Source organism: Salvia splendens, chromosome 7 (assembly GCF_004379255.2).
Source record: "Salvia splendens isolate huo1 chromosome 7, SspV2, whole genome shotgun sequence".
NCBI lineage: Eukaryota > Viridiplantae > Streptophyta > Magnoliopsida > Lamiales > Lamiaceae > Salvia > Salvia splendens.
Genome location: NC_056038.1, coordinates 636,945 through 655,913, shown reverse-complemented (window position 1 = coordinate 655,913; position 18,969 = coordinate 636,945). Strand labels below are relative to the sequence as shown.

General features: G+C 37.5%; 4 protein-coding genes across 12 annotated transcripts; 2 read left to right on the top strand and 2 right to left on the bottom strand.

Moving 5' to 3' along the window:
* Positions 1-2,358: 2,358 nt before the first annotated feature.
* On the bottom strand, positions 2,359-7,944 carry LOC121742072 (probable 1-deoxy-D-xylulose-5-phosphate synthase, chloroplastic). 5 transcript variants are annotated; one of them, XM_042135101.1, is made up of 11 exons: positions 7,525-7,662; positions 6,409-6,479; positions 6,160-6,279; positions 5,895-6,056; positions 5,630-5,774; positions 5,235-5,503; positions 4,869-5,151; positions 4,414-4,706; positions 4,051-4,329; positions 3,661-3,945; positions 2,359-2,720 (listed from the first exon to the last, which is right to left on the bottom strand). In XM_042135101.1, exons 2-11 carry the CDS (start codon positions 6,460-6,462, stop codon positions 2,571-2,573), a joined length of 2,040 nt encoding a protein of 679 aa, XP_041991035.1. In that variant the 5' UTR covers positions 6,463-6,479; positions 7,525-7,662; the 3' UTR covers positions 2,359-2,570. The 5 variants fall into 5 exon arrangements, with proteins under 5 accessions (XP_041991035.1, XP_041991036.1, XP_041991037.1 ...); XM_042135102.1 differs by having other exon boundaries at positions 6,409-6,519; positions 7,525-7,650; XM_042135103.1 differs by having other exon boundaries at positions 6,363-6,479; positions 7,525-7,602.
* Positions 7,945-8,915: 971 nt separating this feature from the next.
* On the top strand, positions 8,916-11,000 carry LOC121810886 (probable histone H2A variant 3). 4 transcript variants are annotated; one of them, XM_042211611.1, is made up of 2 exons: positions 8,916-9,075; positions 10,512-11,000. In XM_042211611.1, exons 1-2 carry the CDS (start codon positions 8,959-8,961, stop codon positions 10,806-10,808), a joined length of 414 nt encoding a protein of 137 aa, XP_042067545.1. In that variant the 5' UTR covers positions 8,916-8,958; the 3' UTR covers positions 10,809-11,000. The 4 variants fall into 4 exon arrangements, 3 of the variants coding, with proteins under 3 accessions (XP_042067545.1, XP_042067544.1, XP_042067543.1); XM_042211610.1 differs by having other exon boundaries at positions 8,916-9,288; XM_042211609.1 differs by having other exon boundaries at positions 8,916-9,312.
* A 214-nt stretch (positions 11,001-11,214) lies between these two features.
* LOC121742499 (N-alpha-acetyltransferase 50-like) lies at positions 11,215-13,632 on the bottom strand. 2 transcript variants are annotated; one of them, XM_042135652.1, is made up of 4 exons: positions 13,520-13,632; positions 13,225-13,426; positions 12,052-12,174; positions 11,215-11,708 (listed from the first exon to the last, which is right to left on the bottom strand). In XM_042135652.1, the coding sequence occupies exons 2-4, from the start codon at positions 13,379-13,381 to the stop codon at positions 11,491-11,493; spliced, it is 498 nt and encodes a 165-aa protein (XP_041991586.1). In that variant the 5' UTR covers positions 13,382-13,426; positions 13,520-13,632; the 3' UTR covers positions 11,215-11,490. The 2 variants fall into 2 exon arrangements, with proteins under 2 accessions (XP_041991586.1, XP_041991585.1); XM_042135651.1 differs by having other exon boundaries at positions 13,497-13,631.
* A 786-nt stretch (positions 13,633-14,418) lies between these two features.
* Positions 14,419-16,494, top strand: LOC121810301 (probable indole-3-pyruvate monooxygenase YUCCA4). Its single transcript, XM_042211098.1, has 4 exons — positions 14,419-15,231; positions 15,352-15,600; positions 15,676-15,798; positions 16,204-16,494. Exons 1-4 carry the CDS (start codon positions 14,590-14,592, stop codon positions 16,408-16,410), a joined length of 1,221 nt encoding a protein of 406 aa, XP_042067032.1. The 5' UTR covers positions 14,419-14,589; the 3' UTR covers positions 16,411-16,494.
* The last annotated feature ends 2,475 nt before the right edge of the window (positions 16,495-18,969 follow it).

Sequence of the window (18,969 nt, the reverse complement as noted above, 5' to 3'; positions counted from 1 at the left end):
GAAGAAAGTGGATGAATAAAGAAAGAAAAATAAATTACATACTTTAATGAAAATGAGAGGGTAAATAGATTGAATTGCCCTTCATAGCCTAAGGATACTTTGGTCATGAAAATATTGGAAATAATAAAAAAATATTTGAATTGATATTAACTTATAGTTGATGGACCTCAAAAGATATTATGAAATGTTACGGACCAAATTTGCTCATTTAGGATAGTCGATGTACTAAAAAAGATGTTTCTTCTTTTTAAAAAGCCCGAAGTTTAGAAAATGCAAAAAAATATCCCGAAATTCATGAATGTTGCGAATTAACCAAAAAAATAATTAAATGCAAAAAATGTCCTAAAATATTTTATAAAAATTGTAAAATTAACCTAACTTACAATTTCTAGGTCGAACTATGACGTTGAAAAATAACCTACAAAAACACACCTTGTATCTCAGTAAAATCATTTTTATTTCAAGAAAAATGATGTTGGCATCTAAGAAGAAGAAGGAGGAAGAAGAAGAAGATCCACGACAAAAAAGAGACATCTCGTTGCCTCGACGATCCTCCAACCTGCAGCAACAACAACAACAACAACACAATGCATCACAAGAATCATAACCAACTCACACCCTATTTCCTTTCTTCACTGACCTCGCGGTGCCTGATCTCCCCCCTCCCCCTGTGAGTTATCATGTTGTCTCAAATCTCCGCATCGCTTACATCAGGGGAGAATCCTTCATCTTCAGTGTCACTGTCTAAAAACGTCGTTTCCATCAGGGGATTGTTACTTGAAAGGACGACGTGGAGGGACGAACAGCAGCAGCAGCCTCTCCCAGAACTGGTTACCGGGAAAGGCTCTCGATGGCCATGTAGGCGAAGTACCCCCACAAGACAGAGGCTGGTATCATCTTGATCACGGGCATGGCGCACAGGGCGATCCCAACAAGCACGGGCTGCAGCAAGTTGCTCACCCTCTGCTCGTTCACTCGGATTGGCAAGTGGAGATGAAGACACTTGTCGGGATCAAATTTTTCATCACGATCTTGACCATCGTGTCGTGTTTCCATCACAGCTTCTTCCAAATTTGCCAAATCTTTATGTGCAGCGTGCTGCAGAAACATGACAAATATATGACTGACTAAGACTAATTATAATCCAAACACTACAAAATCAACGAACACAGCATGCATTCTTCCGTATATATCCAACTGGCTCGCGTTTTGCCTCATCCCTTCCTTTGCGCGCTTCATCATTTTCTTCTGCATCTCCTGCAGATTCGAGAATGCGTTTTTAGTAATTAAACAAATGGGTTCAAATTCAACAAAATGCGTTCCCACCTGCTTTTTGAGGACTGCAACACTCCTCGTGTGCATAGGAGATTGTTCGAGCAAGAATTAAGATTTGGACCTTCATGCATCAGCATACATTTTTTAGGACTTTCTCTGTAATCTGAATCTTTCTCTCTCTAAATCTTTTCCTATGTTGGACCTCGCGTGGAAAAGATTTTGGACCTTCATGCATCAACATAGTTTCGAGCCAAATGTCACTCGAAAATAACACACCTCCTCTTTCTGATGCATGAGAAATGCAGTGATGCTGATGCATGAAGGTTTGTATTTAGAGAGAGAAAGATTCAGATTACAGAGAAAGAGAAAGAGAAAGTGAAGATTGCATGCATTGATTCAACGCAAGAATTGATGTTTCTATTTTTCTTAAAAAAAATTTACTTGAATCGTAGAAAGCGGCGATAGTGTTACTGAATAAAATGCTCGGTCAAATACCTACTTTTGATTTCCAGTTAAATTTTTTACCTAAATCGTAATTTTTTATTTTTAATAAAAATTTAAAGAGTTTTTTTTTTAAAAAAAATTAAAGCATGTACGTATTAACAGCCTTTCCAAATATAGGTTACTGTTTTAATTTATTTATTTTTGAGGAAAAATGGTAAGAGATATTTTTGGACAGAAAAATAAGTCATTTAAGTTTGTAGCTAAGAATATTTTTCAGTATTGAAAATAATTTTTCAGTAAAACATATCATTAGAAAAACTGAATTTGTGAGTAGACTTGATATTTATCATTTAATTGTGAAAATAAATTTGGGATTTTTTCGCTGAAGAAAACATTTAAATGATCAAAATCAATGCATTGGATAGAAAGTTAAGATAACACTATTCCGACAATCACCTTTAAAAAAAAGATAACACTATTCTGAAAATAAAAATAGGAAAATGATAAATGCTATCTTCACTTTCTATTCATGGCATTAATTTTGGGGATTTGGGGCAAATATAGTGTTTTTTTCTTGCTCAGTCCTTTTTAAAAACTTTGTAGAAATATAACAAAGTTATTTGAGGTCTGATAACTAAATTGATACAAGTTGAAAATTTTATCATTGAATTGATAATTCACAAAAGATTGTGATAAAATTGATACAATTGTTAAAGATCAAGATAAAATCGACAAATTTCAAAGATTCGTCGACGTTTTTTCTGACCTCTGCACAAAGACTCTATACATGTTTCTTTGTCCATGCTAACCCTAAATCCATTTTTTTTATTTACTTGTCGACGGTACATACACTAGCACATCAACAGAAGAGCGTCGCGGGTGCGGCCGAGCAGATTCAACGCAGTCGCAGCAATGTGGTTCCCGGTCAGCCCCGCGGCTGCAAGCTGCTCGTTAGGCTGTGCCGCCTCAATATAGTTGTCGGGCAGCGTGATCGGGCGCCACTGCAACAAATACAAAGGAAAGAAAACACGGAAAAGAAGCATGTGGGTTAGACACTACATGGACCGAGCGTTTTTCCAATAATGCCACAACATTTGATAAAATATTGGTTGATGCACGAACTTTCAACATTTTCATAAATAATAGGGGCATTTTTCAAGAATGTCACAAAGTTCAAATAAAATACAATTTAATACACGACCTTTCGGTATTTTCGTAATGGAAGATGTTTGAAGGTCAGATATTAAGTTGTGATTTTATCGAAGATCGGGACATTTTTTAGAAAACTCTCAGGGTCCGTTCGGTACACGACCTTTCGACATTTTCGTAATGGAATTGAATTGAATTGGAAGATGGTTGACTGCGTGTGTTTGTGTGTGTGTGTGTGTGTGTGTGTGTGTGTGACTGCGTGCGAGTGTGTGCCAGTGTGTGACTCTGTGCGTGTGTATGAGAGTGCGTGTGTGTGTGTGTGTGCGCGCGCGCGACAGTGTGTGCCTGAGTGCGTGTGTATGAGAGAGAGAGAGAGAGAGAGAGAGAGAGAGAGTGCGTGCGTGTGCGCGCGCGAGCGACAGTGTGTTGTGTGTTGTGTGTTCATGTAGTGTGTGAAAGTGTTCAATTTTATATTTATTTGGAATTCCAATTTTATATACTTTTGATGTAGAATTGAAATCGTGGAATTGAGAGGAATTGGATTTGTAATTAAATTCCAAATCCATATAATTTGCGGTACCGAACATCGGATTTGGAATTGAAGGACCATATAATTTGCGGTACCGAACATCGGATTTGGAATTGAATCCTTCAATTCCAATTCCACAGCCCCAATTCCGTGTTACTGAATTCTCATACGGCCAAGAAATCTCATCATAGTCGACTCTCGACATATAAAACGATCATAAGCACGTTTATTCCATTAGTGGCGTAGAGTATGGAAACATTTACCTTGATTCCGGCATCTAGAAGGCCGTCGAGAGAAATGAACTGAGCAACGTGGGCTCCAAAACCTCCAATCGAACCTTCCTCGACCGTGATGAGGAACTTGTGGTTCTTGCACAACATCCTCACGAGCTTCATGTCGAGCGGCTTGCAAAACCTCGCATCGGCAACAGTGATGTCTATACCCATTTGCGCGAGCACAGCATGCGCCCGGAGACAATTGTGTACCATCGAACCAAAGCCGAGTAGAGCGATATCTTTACCCTCTAAGAGTAGCCTTCCTCTACCAACCTAATCGTATACGATCGAATGTATTAGAAACTTCCGTATAAAGCAAGATTGTACGAATTAAATAACGGATCAAAATACACGAGGCAGTCGAAACGGTGATACTACCTCGATTGGCTCTCGAAGATACAAGTAAGGGTCCAGACTAGCAATGGCACCCCGAGGGTAGCGTAAGCAAACCGGCCGGTCCTCGATGTCGGCAGCCGTGCACACCATACGAGCAAGCTCGATCTCGTCGGACGGTGCCATCACAATCATGTTAGGCAAACATGACATGAATGTGATATCAAAGGCTCCTGAGTGCGCGGCACCATCGGATCCGACTAGTCCCGCACTCGTGAGGACGAAACGCACCGGGATCTTCTGCCTGTCTACATCGTGAACTACCTGATCAAATCAAAAGCGGAATCAAAATAAATGTATTCGAAATCCGAATTCAAGATCAAAGCTCAGGCAGGGAAGTTAGAAAACCTGATCGTACGCTCTCTGCAGGAACGACGCGGGGATCACACAGAAAGGCTTCAATCCACCACAAGAAAGTCCGGCAGAGAAAGTAACTGCGTGCTGCTCGGCCATACCAACGTCGAAAAATCTGTCACCCAATTTCTCTTTTAATGCTCGAAATGGCGTCTCCATCCCCATTCCTGCATGGACCACCACAATATCGTCGTCTATCTCAGACTCTCTGATCAAAGCCTTCACAAAGTGGTCGCTATAGGTTCGGGGTCGAGACCTGATGGGCCCCGATTCAATGGTACACGGACCTGATTGGCAGCATCACAAGAAGAGGAAAGGAATTAAAGATTGAAAGGTAATATGACCATTGACAGGAGCATTACAGAAACAGAGAACGAGACTCGCTATTCGAGCAAAAGCAATCATAGAGAACCAAACTACTAACAGGAACTACCGGAAATGGAGCGAACCTTCAATAACGTCTTCCGATACTTTACCCGTCTGGTTATCATCGACGGCATACTCTTCCTTTGTCACGACATGAACAAGAACCGGTCCCATCGAATCCAACGAAGCCACTTCGTGCAGAACACAAAGTAGGTCTTCAATGTTGTGTCCGTCAACGGGGCCAATATAATATAACCCAAGCTCCTCGAACAGAGTTGACCCCGTAGGCCCCACCATCCCTCGTGCGTACTCGTCGATCTTGGCAGCCCACTCGTGCATCCCACGGCCGATTCTCTTGGTAAGAACCTGAAATAACGGAGCAAGTGTTAAGATGCAGAGATCTCCTCATGTTAATACTGTTTTTGTCGTTAATGGAGGATCATGGATACCTTGGCGACTTCTCTAAATTTGCGGAAGAATTGGCTAGATTGCAGCTTGCTCAGAGTACTAGACACAGCATTGATCGAAGCCTTCGGGGCTTGATCGAGCTTAGGGTTTGAGGCGTGATGGCGGTCATTTAATATCACTACCAAATTCGAATCTAAATAACCAGCATTGCTCATGGCCTCATACACCTGTCCGGCCATGGTCGTTTCATTGCTGATTACTGAAACTATGCGATCCTTTTTCCCCTTAATATCTCGTGCAACAGCCATTCCTGGATAAAAAAACACGAAGTTCGAGTTTAAACGCCCAATCTATGATATAACAACACCTAGTAAAGAAAGGCGTTATTAGATATCTAAAAAAGCAAACGAAATAAATGCAACTTCGACTGGGTTACCAAGTCCGGAAGATATGCTGCTACATCCATGCCCGGTTCCAAACGGGTCATACTCATTACAACACGCATAGCTGGAAAGATTGTTAGCCTGCCCCAATTTATTTAAGCGAGTCCTTCTCCCGGTGAGAAGCTGGTGAGGATATGTCTGTTGAAGCCAATAGCAGAGGAGAGTGAATGAAGTGACGCTGTACACACTAATTACGCAATAAATAAGTGATGAATTGATGTTTATACACAAATACATAGGTAAAAATTGGATCTTTACTTGGTCTTCGATATCCCAGGCTATCTTGTCCACCGGGGCGTTAAAAACATGATGAATAGCAACTGTTAGCTCTACGGCGGACAAGCTAGGTCGAAAAGATTTGTTAGTTTTTGACATGATGGATAGTTCCGTTCGAATATCATCTGCCAGCTGCTTCAGCTCCTGCACACAATTTCAGAGGCATGTCGATTCAAGATTCAAGATTCAAGATTCAAAATTCAAGAGTTTATACATGAAAATATATCTTAAAAAAAGATGGGCAAACCTTCAAAGACAAATTTTTCAAATTCATGGGATTGTCGATCATATCAAGAACCGGTGTGAGGACCTCCTCGTTCGTTGGACCATCTGCGTTCGATGAGCAATGCACAAGACCTCCATGCTCCTACATCAATAAATGTCATATTCAGTGACGAGAATTTCAAAAAAAGAAACTATGTAACCAAAACAGCGAGGGTACTCCCGTGCCAATAAATGCCATATGTCGTATCTAAAATAAGACAATTTCATTAACTTTGTAGAGTCTGATAGCAAACACAGCCACGTGGAAGCTCAAACGAAAAAACATAGAGTCTGTTTTAATTCCTGGAGAATAACTTTATTAGCTCCACGTTAACATCAAAACCTAGAAAATCGTACATAAATGAAAACACTTGCATCATAAATGCTGCACAACTTAAGGAAACACAACATATAACAATAAGCAATCTTCGAATGATCTTGTTATTCATAACAACTAAAAACAAACTCGTTCTGCATCATACAACGTCATCCTCCCTAATATGAGAACGCCGCGAGTTCTCAACCCTAATACTAACTACTCTACCGACAAAACCTAACAACTCGTATAGATCTGAAAAACACTTGCACATAATTGCTGCACAATATAGGGAAATACTACAGCATATTGTTACAAGCAATCTTCCAACAATCTTGTTATTCATAACTACTAAAACAAACTTGTTTTGCATCATTCAACGTCATCCTCCCTAATGAGAGAACGCTACGAGTTCTCAACCCTAATACCAACTATTCAAGTAGGGAACTACAAATCTACAATGCTTAACAAGGGAACGTGATTAATTGATTATCCTCAAATTTGATCCATTAGCATTGGCTGCATTCCTACCTTCAAAATCTATCGAAATTCATCTATATATAGAAATCATTTCGAAGCCAAGTACCCAAACATGCATCAAATGGAAATTTAAAACTAACAAAAAACAAAATCTGGAGCTCATTACTCTTACTTAATCATCTCAATCAAAGAAAACCAACACACACAAAATTAGAGGTGAATGATACTCCATAGTCCATATACATAAAAACCCAAAATTATCACACACACACACATAATGCAAAAGTAGAGGTGTATGACAATTCAGATACATGAAAACCCAAAACTTACACACACACACACATCAAAGTACAGGTGAATGATAATTCAGGTACATGAAAAAACCCAAAATTAAAACACACACACATAAAAGAGCTGTTTAACATCAATAAAAGTAAACAAAAGTATCAATTGAAACAGCATAGCTATGATCCATCCATGAACAAAAAACAATTCATATCTCAAAACGCAATTCATATCTCAAAACACAACAACAGAAGCAAGGAATTTCACCTTACACATCAAACTTGGGTAAAAACCGAGTCTTGAAAATTCGACATTCGGAGGGAAATTAACAGCTGAGAATTCAAGTTTCCGAGACAAAAATCTTGAATTCCCATCAAGATTAGCACTAATCCCAAAAGGGTTTCGACAGGGAGCAGCAGCCATTGAGCAAGAAGCAAGAATTTTGCAACCCCAACAAAATCAAGATAAAAAATTTCAGTAAAAAAAATTAGACGATCATCCTTAAAAAGAAAGCCCCAGAAAGTTCTGGAGAAAGAATCAATCTCAAGTTTTTACGGCTTTGTTGGTGAATATGAACAAAAGGATGTAAAGCAAAATGACAAAGTCTTGAATTCTGGCAACGAGTGATGTAATGATGCTGTGATGTGTCAAATGGAGTTTGCAGATGAAAGCGTATGGGGGCTATTTCGAAATATCTTTGGGTGTTCATAAATTAAATTGGTAAAAATATTGATTGTCAAAAATTAGTAGGAGTATTTGATTTTCCTATTACTTAAACCATCCATAAATGATTCTAATTTGAGCAATTTTGTGGGCCCAATGGAGAAATTTTATATGTTAATCATATTTTAATATGATCACTGGATTCAAGCATGTAATATTTTTTCAAAAAAATAATAAAATTATGTTTTTAAAATCATGTTTTTTTCTCGTGGGACATAGGGAGAAGTATATACTTTGTATAGAGAAATATTGTAAGTTTCGTTCTCATTTAGTCAACATTAATATTAGTGTTTTTAATTTATTAATTTAATTTTTATACTTTAAAAATTCTTTAGGAGTATAATTATAGTAATTTTACAGATTATATAAAAATTGATGCCCAAAACTATCTAATTTCTCTATGATTTTGAAAATAACTCAAGTTTTGATTATTTTAGATTGATACGAACTAAATGAGATTGGTGCTTACCGAAGAAATTCACATAAAATGTAAAATATGTAGAATTACATTTTTCTATTTAATAGTATAATCTTATACTACTATTTTATAGTAGTATAATCTTATACTCTTTATTAGCCCCGTCCCAAAAGAATATGCACTTTGAGTTTAGTATGATTTTAATGCAAAATTGGTAAGGTAAGAGAAATGTACATAGAAAAAGTAATTAAACTATTGTTAGTGGGGAATGAGTCACACCTCATTAAAAAGAAAAGAGTTTTTAAAATTAAAAAATGCATATTCTTGTGAGACGGAATAAAAAGGAAAAAGTGTATGTTCTTGTGGGACGGATGGAGTAATTAGTAACTTTGTCTCCTTTTTGAATGAATATATATGTGGAGTTAAATCTAATTCAATAAATTACTAGGGGGAATCTACAGTATTCCCATAAATCATGGGGCAAAATGCAATACTCAACAATTAATTTTCAATTCAATCAAATTTCCTAAAAAGTCTGTTGCATTTCGCAGAGAGAGAGAATGTCGGGGAAGGGAGCCAAGGGATTGCTGACGGGTAAAACCCCAGCTTCAAAGGACAAAGATAAGGACAAGGACAAGAAGAAGCCTATCACTCGCTCCTCCCGCGCTGGTCTTCAGGCTTCCCTTCTCTCTCTAGCTCATTTTCACCTATCACACTTCAATTCTACCCATCGCTTCACTTTCTCAGCTCAATTTCGGTTGAATTGCGTGTTTGTGAGCTCAGCACTGACGTGGGTCGCCAATTTCGTTTTCGCCTTTCAATTCTACCTAACGCTTCAATTTCTCTGCTCAATTTGTGTTGAATTGCGTTTTTGTGAGCTCAGCACTGACGTGGGTCGCCAATTTGAAAATAAAGTAGTACTCTGATTTGGGCTTTTTTGTGGCTTTCGTAATTCTCTACTGCTCATGGGGAGTTCCTATTTTTTTTCTTGCTTAGATTGAAGTGTTTTGAGAGTTTCATGTAATTGAAATGAGTTGCTTCCATCGATAGCTTATGATCTCACACATACAAAGGGAAATGGAAAATAAGAACCCTAGAAACTTGAAGAAGGAAAGAACTTGCTCAGAATTTAGGAAAACAACTGATTGGGAGATTTGAGAGGAGAGTAGTATCACTAATGTCAGTAACACTGAATTATTAAAAAAATGCTCACTTGCTCATTTGTATAGTTTAATGAATTTCATGATCATGTGATGAATCCCATTTTTGTAGAATTCCTTGTTTAGGTTTATGTTGATGTTCGAGGATAAGGTCGGGGCTATAAAAAAGAATACATTTTGAGATGGAGTGTTTTTTCATACTATCAATGATGAAACTGAATCAGAGTTGTTCTTTTCTCTGGGTTGTGTTTTCTCTTAAGGTAAACTTGCTACTGAAAATACGTTCAAGAATCTACGTAGCTTAAGTCTAGGAAATTGGGGTCTTGATAACTTTTAGCCATGTGATAATATTATGTAAAGGAGGTTTGATGCTTGAGGTTCGATTCTCGTAAGCAAAGAGTTAGTTTGATCACATTAGGAACATATTTGGATTGAGTTTCTCTAAGATTTCTTGGCATCCTGTTTGGATGAGGTCGAGGCTAAGGTTTGGAATGAGGTTATTTTGAACTATAATAGGTTGATTTTGAGCTCAGGGATGGAAATCAAACCTGAGATCTTCGTACTTGAATTGTTTTTTGGCTTTTATCTCATTTAGTTGATTTCTTGGCACTGTGTTTGGATGAGGTCAAGGAAAAGGTTTGGAACGAGGTTATCTTGAGCTTAAGGATGGAAATCGAAGTCATGATATTCTAACTTGGACTGTTTTCCTGATTTATGATTTCATATCGTTTAGTTCTTTCCATTGAAGTAGATAGTTATAGCGTGATACAAGACTATCGGTTGTCTCTTGTCTGGATCCTGTAATGTCATAGACGAAATACGACTATTGGAATGTGGCAAGATATATTATTTCATTTTACCTATCATCTGCAATTTGCTATATCTTCATCTCTCTCTCTCTCTCTCTCTCTCTCTCTCTCTCTCTCATCTGCATCATCTCTCTCTCTCTGTAGTTCCCGGTTGGGCGTATTCACCGGCTTCTGAAGGCTCGAGCGACGGCCCATGGCAGGGTGGGTGCAACAGCTGCAGTCTACTCAGCCGCCATTCTAGAGTACTTAACTGCTGAAGTGTTGGAGCTGGCTGGGAACGCGAGCAAGGATCTGAAAGTGAAGCGTATCACACCACGGCATCTGCAGCTGGCCATACGTGGAGACGAGGAGCTCGACACCCTTATCAAAGGAACCATAGCTGGTGGTGGTGTGATCCCACACATCCACAAGTCCCTAATCAACAAGTCGTCCAAGGAGTGAGTGTTGCTAGATGTCCTTTTTTGGGGCTCCACAAATTGCAACGGCGGTCGACCGGCTGATCGTGGAGGTGGTTTTTAAGGTATTAGGGCTAAAAGCTTAGTCTGTGTACATTTTTTGTCCGAGTATTTTGCTACAATGTTTGTAGACAAGAATGGTGTTCATTGTTATCTGTTTCGAGAGTTTTCTGTGAAATCTTCTCTTGTTTTGGTGTGGCTTATATATGTCCTTAATTTAAGTTATTTTTAATATAGTTTTCTGAAAGAAAAAAAAACATGGAGAGAGAGAGAGGGAGAGAGAATCAATTATATATTCATTTCAGGTAAAAATATTTCAACCCAAATTACTAACCTTCTAAATGAAAAGGTTTAAAATCAAGTTATATGATAAGCTGCCTGCTTATAATAAATAGTAGTAGTAATCAAGAGTCGATTCATTTCCAAAATGCAAAAATTTGAAGCAAAATCTGACATAACACACCTAAATCCAACACCCACTTTTTTTTCCTTGTACAATGAAATAATAGATCTTGACACATTCCAGAAAAAGAAATCTCGACTCACTTTAGTCGTTTTGCCGACGAACAATGAATGATTGAACTCAACACTCTCCAGATCCCAAAACTGGTTTAAAATGTTTCCTGAGAGCAACACTGTGAGTGTTCAAGAAACTCTCTTCAAGTGTATCATTTCGCCGACTGGTGCTCGGTGATGAACTTTGTGACGACGAAGCAATCTGGTGGCGTGATGTTTGTGTAATAGTTGTGGATAGTGTCTGTGATTTCAAACCCGAATTTCTTGTAGAACTTGATGGCATCATCATTGTTTGTCTGCACATGTAAGTAGACCTCAACAATGTTCTGCTTTGTGCAGAGATCAAGAATATGATTCAACAGCTTTGTACCTACAAAACATCATGGAACAGAGTTTTAATCAACAGCTAGAAATTCTCTACTAGAAGACTTTGCTGAAATTCGTAATCGAGGGCAGCTATGATAGTATCTTGAGACACTCATACTGTTGATTGCAATCAACTACATATAGATACACCCTTTACAGTGGGAAACCAAGACTGGTTCCATAACTCTGAGCACTCAAAAAACGATTTGCTGATAAAATATTCAGTTAACTTCGCAAGTGACATGATCATCAATTTTTAAGGCTCTTGAGTTCCTCAATTTTGCTTACAAAACCAAAATCTTAGTTCATAACAATTTCCAAGAGAAGTAAGAGACAATAAGGCTTACCAATGCCTAACCCGCGATATGGAGCCAAAACACCCAATGTCATTATGTATACACGCACACCGCCATTTTCCTTCTTCTCAAGACGGCAGGCGATAGACCCGACACAAATGTCACAATAGTAGGCTGAAAAGATGAAATTTCAGAATTCGAATGCGCACATAATATCCTAGAAACATAAATATAGTAAGGCTCTATCATGCCTTTCCGTGTTGTTTCCAAATCATGCTATCTTCTAGTATTACAAATTCCACCAGCATACTTTTTCCTGTTACATTTCCTTGATTGTCCTTTCCAAGCAGTTATTCTAGTAAAACATAACACATCTCCCGACTACAAAAGCACCTACATTCATCATTTCCATCTCAGTTTTCACTAAGAGGACAGAAATATACTGAAATTTTCTTTCATTTTGAATCAAGGTAACCGTGGACAAATTCATGCAAATTGCGAAGGCAACTAAGTGTAATCCCCTTATTACTGGAATCTGAGTTAGGTGAGTTATGTATGCCAACAATTTATTGCTATTACACGGGAACACCATCCCTTCTCCTTTCAGTTGTGTAGGCAACGCAAAAGGTACAGAACAATATCGTGTAAGAGTTATAAACTCAATGCCTACGGCCTACCACTAACATACAATAAGGTTACTGTTACTTTTCTGCAGTTAAAACAAGACCAACTATTTTTTTTCCTGATAATGGCTTTCCAACAAATGCAATTACTGAAACTCCAACATGTTAAGAATTCAGGTGCCTTTTGTTCGAGTATGGGAATATTGGATATGTTCTGTTGAAATGTTAAACTCCTAAAGTAAGATGATTTTGGGAAATCATATTTTTACTTACTAGTAACGAGTACTACTGAATTCTCTCCTACATATAGCAAAAAATCAACATTTCAAATAATACCACACAAACAATAACAAAAAAGCCAGCATTCTCCCATTAATCAGCCTAATTTTGTAACCTAATCTGTAAAAACAGAACCAATTCCTTCAACATAGTCAAAACAGATCATTAACTTCGATCCAACCAATAAAATTCCCAATCCACTTCCCCAATTGTCGCCTCAAAGCAACAATTCTCAACTACTTAAGAAATTAACATGCGAATTAATCATGAAATCAAGAAAAATCTCAGAAAAATAAACACATTCCTGGTAGTGAGAACGGACCTAATTTAGTAAATTCACCGGAGGCGAGAGCATCTGTGTAGTATTTATCGTTGTAGCGAACTGGAAACAACGCGATGTTGAGCTTTTTCAGCTGCATCAAATTCTTGTCCCTCACACCATCCAGAGAAATTGTGAGTTCTCTCCCTGCACTCCCCATTTTCCTACTTCAACCCAATTTCGATTCTCAATTACACCTATCTATCTGCAATTAGCGAATCACAAATCAAAATTGGTTGAAGAACAAGCAGAGGTAATAGGCGATTGCAACTAACAGATTTATGAGAGAGATGTTCACACTGTGGAAAGAAACGTCGAAACTTCGAGAAGTAGCAGAAGAGGCGGCTGTAGAGAAATGGGGATGAAAACATATACGACGGCGTTTTGCTGCCAACCCCTCCACTATTGTTGTTGACGATTTTGCCACTCCCTTAAAATTTCCTTCATTCAATTTTGACTTTTCGAGGCTTTTTAAAAAAGAAAATGTATAATTTTCAAATAAAATTACACCCACTTTTCAATTTTATAAAATTCCTTTTTTTCTTAATTTGGGAGGATTATTTGGGAATTAATCACGATGTCACATAATTGAATCAGAAAAATTTGTACTCCGTTACGATTAGGTCACTAAAACTGATACTAATTTATTTCGACATACAAGAACAGTAGTATTAAATATCAATGTTTGAAATGAAAATTGACAGAAATATAAACAATGGGCCTTAACTATTTCTAGAAATAAAATATTCATGATTTTGGGGCTTTTAGAAATTTTGAACTAATTGGGCTGCACAAATGAGAATGGGCCCAGCAAAGAATAGTTCACTTAATTAAGAGAACTAATTTAATTTTATTATGATAAACTTTCCCATGTGAGGATGAGTCAATTCATATTCTTAGTTATAGACCCCTTAAATATCACTCCATATACGATACTATGACGTGATTTTTGTCCATATAGTAATAGATTAAAAAAAACAATTCATTCTTGTAAACCAAAAATATACTACTATCATGAATTCATGATAGTATTATTTTAGTAATCAAAAAGCCTCTAACATGTTTCTGTTTAGGAGATAAAAAATGAGCAAAACCCAATAAACTAGTATGTTTCAAAACTCAAACCAAACTCCATTCCAATTAATAATATTTACATAAGTATCAAATATTATCACAACACACTCTACCCATCCAATACAAAAAACCGTTTTGCAGAATCCAACTGAAAACACACACTAAAAACACAGTGATTTATCACTCTTTAAAACCCCCACACTTCCCCTGCTCCAAAAAACAGAGTCCATACCTTAAAACACACACACACACACTAACTAAAACCACCTTTCTCCTTTTCCTTCTATCCTCCAAATGCCTCCTCCCACCAACGAAGCCGACGACACGGCCCGGGCCAGCTGCATGCTCGTGCCCGGGCCAGTGATCGTGGGCGCGGGGCCCTCTGGCCTAGCCGTGGCGGCCTGCCTCAAGATAAACAACGTCTCGTCCCTCATCCTCGAGCGGAGCTCCTGCCTCGCCTCGCTGTGGCAGGACCGGACCTACGACCGCCTCAAGCTCCACCTCCCGAAGCACTTCTGTCATCTTCCGTTCCTCAATTTCCCGCCAAATTTCCCCACGTACCCGACGAGAGACCAGTTCGTCGCGTACGTGGAGTCCTACGCCCGGCACTTCTCGATCAGGCCGCGGTTCGGCCAGACCGTGGTCCGGGCGGAATTCGACCCGGCAGCCGGGCTCTGGAGGGTCCAGAGCCAGGACTGCATTTACCTCACTAGCTTCCTGGTGGTCGCTAGTGGGGAAAATGCGGAGCCCGTGATCCCCGAGATCACGGGGCTCGATGCGTTCCCAGGGCCCGTGATCCATACGTGCGCGTATAAATCGGGCCTCGGGTTTCGGGGCCAGAGGGTTTTGGTTTTGGGGTGTGGGAATAGTGGCATGGAAGTTAGCTTAGATCTTTGCAGATATAATGCAATTCCTCTCATGGTGGTCAGAAATTCAGTAATTATTTTTCACCCTAATATAGTTTTATTTTATTTTTTTTGCTATGGGGAAAAAAGTACAATTTTTTTTTCTTCAATTGAGGTGAAAATTGATGTTTTCTCTTTGTATGATATATAGGTACATATTTTGCCTAGGGATGTGTTTGGAATTTCCACATTTGCATTAGCTATGGCACTTCTCAAATGGTTGCCTTTGAGATTAGTGGACAAATTTCTACTTGTGATGGCCACATTGACATTAGGTCAGACTGAGGGTTTCGGGCTGCCTCGGCCAAAAATCGGGCCGATCGGGCTCAAGAATGCCACCGGGAAGACTCCGGTGCTAGACGTTGGAGCGTTCGCTCTGATTAAATCGGGCAAGATTAAGGTAAACATGAAATATGATTGTAAAATCTATGTCTTTACTTATGATTTTGATAGGGTAATAATTATATTTTTTTAGGTGATGAAAGGTGTGAGAGAGATAACAAAAAGGGGAGCCAAATTTATGGATGGTCAAGAAAAAGAATTTGATTCCATAATATTGGCAACTGGATATAAGAGCAATGTGGCTAGTTGGCTCAAGGTATATTATTGCATTTGTAAATATTTTTTAAAAACTTTTTATGTATGGATAATTCAAATATTTATTTTTAGTGGGGTTTTGATGATGTGTCATTATAATATATGTTCTTTTTGTTATTTAAATTGAGCCTACATTTGGATAAAGCATTAGTACCTACAATCTCTTTATCTAGATGAAAGAATCTTAGTTCAAAATGCTCTAAAATGGTAGGTTTTTTAGGTTCGAAAATGGACATTTTTAGTGAATGTTAGGCATTACATTTGAATAATATTCCCAACTCTTTTATATTTTCAAAATTACAATATGTCCTAAAGAAATTACGGAATCTATACTGTTGCACGATCACACGACTCAACCCATTAGTCGTAAAATAAAAAGTTGATAGCATGGTGATTTGGGGCACAGGGAAGTGATTTTTTCACGGAAGATGGAATGCCGAAGGCCTCGTTTCCTAATGGTTGGATGGGAAACGACGGGTTATACGTGGTCGGTTTTACGAGGCAAGGGATTCTTGGAACATCATCGGATGCACTAAAGATTGCTGCAGATATTGCTCACAAACTTAGGATTATGAAAGGCTGCAGAAGTAGTACGAGGAAATCAAGATACTAAGATCTAATTATTGTGTTTTTTTTTTCTGCAAAGAACAAAAGTTATGTAAAGCTTTTGATGTTTATGGTTTTCTTATAAATATAATAGTCGACCTATAAATATTCAAGATTTTTTTTGTTTGGTTCTAATTTCACGTTCTTATTAATGTTTAGTATTAGTGTGAATTATATGCTCTTTGGAAGACTTTGAGAAAAATGATGCACCTAATTAATCTCAAATTAATACTACTTATTTTAATTACTCCTGTAATATCATAACTTATTACCTAATTAATCCATAGTTAACAATAACATTAAACCAATTTCAATTTCTTTAACATTCATGACTTATCCACCTATTTTATAAAAAAATACATGATGGAGTATATTTTTTACACTAGACATCCAATTTCCCCAACACTAGATTTAATCAATATTGGAAACATCTTGCTATATATAATCCTCCACATTGATTTTTTTTACTTTCCACAAGTCCAAGTATATTTTTCTAAAATTTACCACTTTATACATACACATGATTTTAGCACTCCTAAAACTAATAAAAAAAACAATTTTTATACCCGACTCAATTATTTCGTAATTTTATCATCATTTCAGCTTTGGTCGACATCTTAAGTTAAGTCCAATTAGCATTCATATATAAGACTCTAGCCGCTGCCTTGTTACCGCAAGCAACTACTCGGACTTCGAGATCTTCAAGTCGTTGTAATCCGAAAAATGAAAAAGTCGATAGCTATAAGATTTCCATTGCTGCCTTATTTTCCGCCAACGACTACTTGGATTTCGAAATTTCAAGTCATTGTAATTTTTCAAAGAAAGAAAGTCGATAGCTATAAGACTTCAGTTGCTGCCTCGTTACGCACCATTTCTCGTACTCCGAGACTTCATGTCATTGTAATTGTCCGCCGCACCTACAAATATGAAATCTTGGATCCGCGAGCATATATATTATAATTATATATATTTATATTTATAATTTCCACGTGACGTGAGGCATGGCCATGCATGTAGGTTAAGTCTAGAATAGGGTAAACAAGTATAAATTGGCATGACATGGCATGCATAAGTAGTGATCATAATTTGACAAAAGTCTTACATTTTGGCATGCATGCCATTTTTACACGACAAATCGTTTTTCCCACTCTTTCCATTTCCTATCTTTTTATCCTGCATATCTTCCACTTCTATTCATTTTCCATTCTGCTCCTATCAATTATTTTGGGCCCCTTTATCTTCTTATGCAGTGACAGATCCAGGAAACCGAACTTGTGGGATTGAAATGAAAGATCGAATTTAATGGGGTAGTATTTTCGGGTGTAGGGCTCGCATAACCCCACCTCCGTCGATCAATGCTTATGTTCAAACTCAAGACATTTGACCTCGTGAATACCTATTTCATCAGTAGGTCATCCTCGTCAGACTTTTTTTTATCATTCTCCACACACTACACTTACAATTTGAGAAATCTACACACTATACGATGTCCATTATCTACAAGTCCGCGTTGTAGATATCGTCTGCTTTAACCCAATTCCAACTTGTTTACTTTTATATATATCGGCCTTTTACACTTGAAAAATCAAGGTAAAAAACTTCGCATTGTGAATACACACTCTCACTAGATCATCTAAAAAACAAATTTTTGAAATGTTTCTTCATTTGTGGGATTTTTGCATAGGAATGGACCTCTCTCTTCACACACATTAAGAATAAAAATATTAGTTTTTGTTTATTATATGTGTGTAGCAGCTATTATTGATTAAGGTCCACAAGAAATTCTCTTTGTCTCAATGAGGATTGCGTGAGTTAGGGTCCACTTTTTTTTTACCTGTTTAAGCTCAGTGGCATGTTGCTTTTAAAGCTGCAAATAATTGACTACTGAATTCAACTATATTTCATATCTTAATAAGACAATACCGGCTACACTTATGAGACATTTGATTTATGTACTATATCACGAAAAATTTACCATCGCTACATTAGACTAAACACGGGGGGTTAGGACTATATCTCTCTTTAAAAATACATTTTTAAGCAATTCAAATCTTGATACGAGCTTTTTCCTAACAATTATACAAAATTTGATTAACTTTGGACATTCAAAGAAAAAAATGAAGAAGAAAAAAAAGCTTTGTAAAAGCTCAAGTCCCTTGTCCACTCTATATGTGTGTCCGCCTATGGTTCAATCACTCTACCGCCAGACCGACACATGCTACTTTTAATGTTTCTCTCTCCTAGCAATGAGACAAGATTTAGGATGGACACCTCCTCTCCCAGCACATATGATTCCTAAAATTATTTTCTTGGAATGTTGGTTTGTTCATTGATAATGACTATGATAAGGACAAAGTTAACAAATACTTCACCTATCATAGATTAATTGTATTCTTTTGATACATTGGATTTTAAAAAATGAAAAAAAAAGTGTATACAGAAAAAGTAATGAAATATATAAATTTTATTTTTACATATTAATTTTATAATAAAATGTTAGTGGAATAAATTAGTAGAATATGAGACTCATTTGTCAAAAAAAATTAATATTAAAAGGTAAATGAAA

What these genes read in the sequence shown, in the direction of transcription:
- LOC121742499 (XM_042135652.1), bottom strand. Translation starts at nt 13,381, where the DNA reads ATGGGGAGTGCAGGGAGAGAACTCACAATTTCTCTGGATGGTGTGAGG. An exon ending in CGGTGAATTTACTAAATTAG is followed by an intron (nt 12,175 to 13,224) that starts GTCCGTTCTCAC and finishes TCATCTTTTCAG; the next exon opens with CCTACTATTGTGACATTTGT. An exon ending in ATATCGCGGGTTAGGCATTG is followed by an intron (nt 11,709 to 12,051) that starts GTAAGCCTTATT and finishes GATGTTTTGTAG; the next exon opens with GTACAAAGCTGTTGAATCAT.
- LOC121810886 (XM_042211609.1), top strand. Translation starts at nt 8,959, where the DNA reads ATGTCGGGGAAGGGAGCCAAGGGATTGCTGACGGGTAAAACCCCAGCT. An exon ending in GTCGCCAATTTGAAAATAAA is followed by an intron (nt 9,313 to 10,511) that starts GTAGTACTCTGA and finishes CTCTCTCTGTAG; the next exon opens with TTCCCGGTTGGGCGTATTCA.
- LOC121742072 (XM_042135100.1), bottom strand. Translation starts at nt 7,680, where the DNA reads ATGGCTGCTGCTCCCTGTCGAAACCCTTTTGGGATTAGTGCTAATCTT. An exon ending in ACCCAAGTTTGATGTGTAAG is followed by an intron (nt 6,280 to 7,524) that starts GTGAAATTCCTT and finishes TTATTGATGTAG; the next exon opens with GAGCATGGAGGTCTTGTGCA. An exon ending in TTCTAGATGCCGGAATCAAG is followed by an intron (nt 2,721 to 3,660) that starts GTAAATGTTTCC and finishes TATTTGTTGCAG; the next exon opens with TGGCGCCCGATCACGCTGCC.
- LOC121810301 (XM_042211098.1), top strand. Translation starts at nt 14,590, where the DNA reads ATGCCTCCTCCCACCAACGAAGCCGACGACACGGCCCGGGCCAGCTGC. An exon ending in TCATGGTGGTCAGAAATTCA is followed by an intron (nt 15,232 to 15,351) that starts GTAATTATTTTT and finishes TATGATATATAG; the next exon opens with GTACATATTTTGCCTAGGGA. An exon ending in ATGTGGCTAGTTGGCTCAAG is followed by an intron (nt 15,799 to 16,203) that starts GTATATTATTGC and finishes TTTGGGGCACAG; the next exon opens with GGAAGTGATTTTTTCACGGA.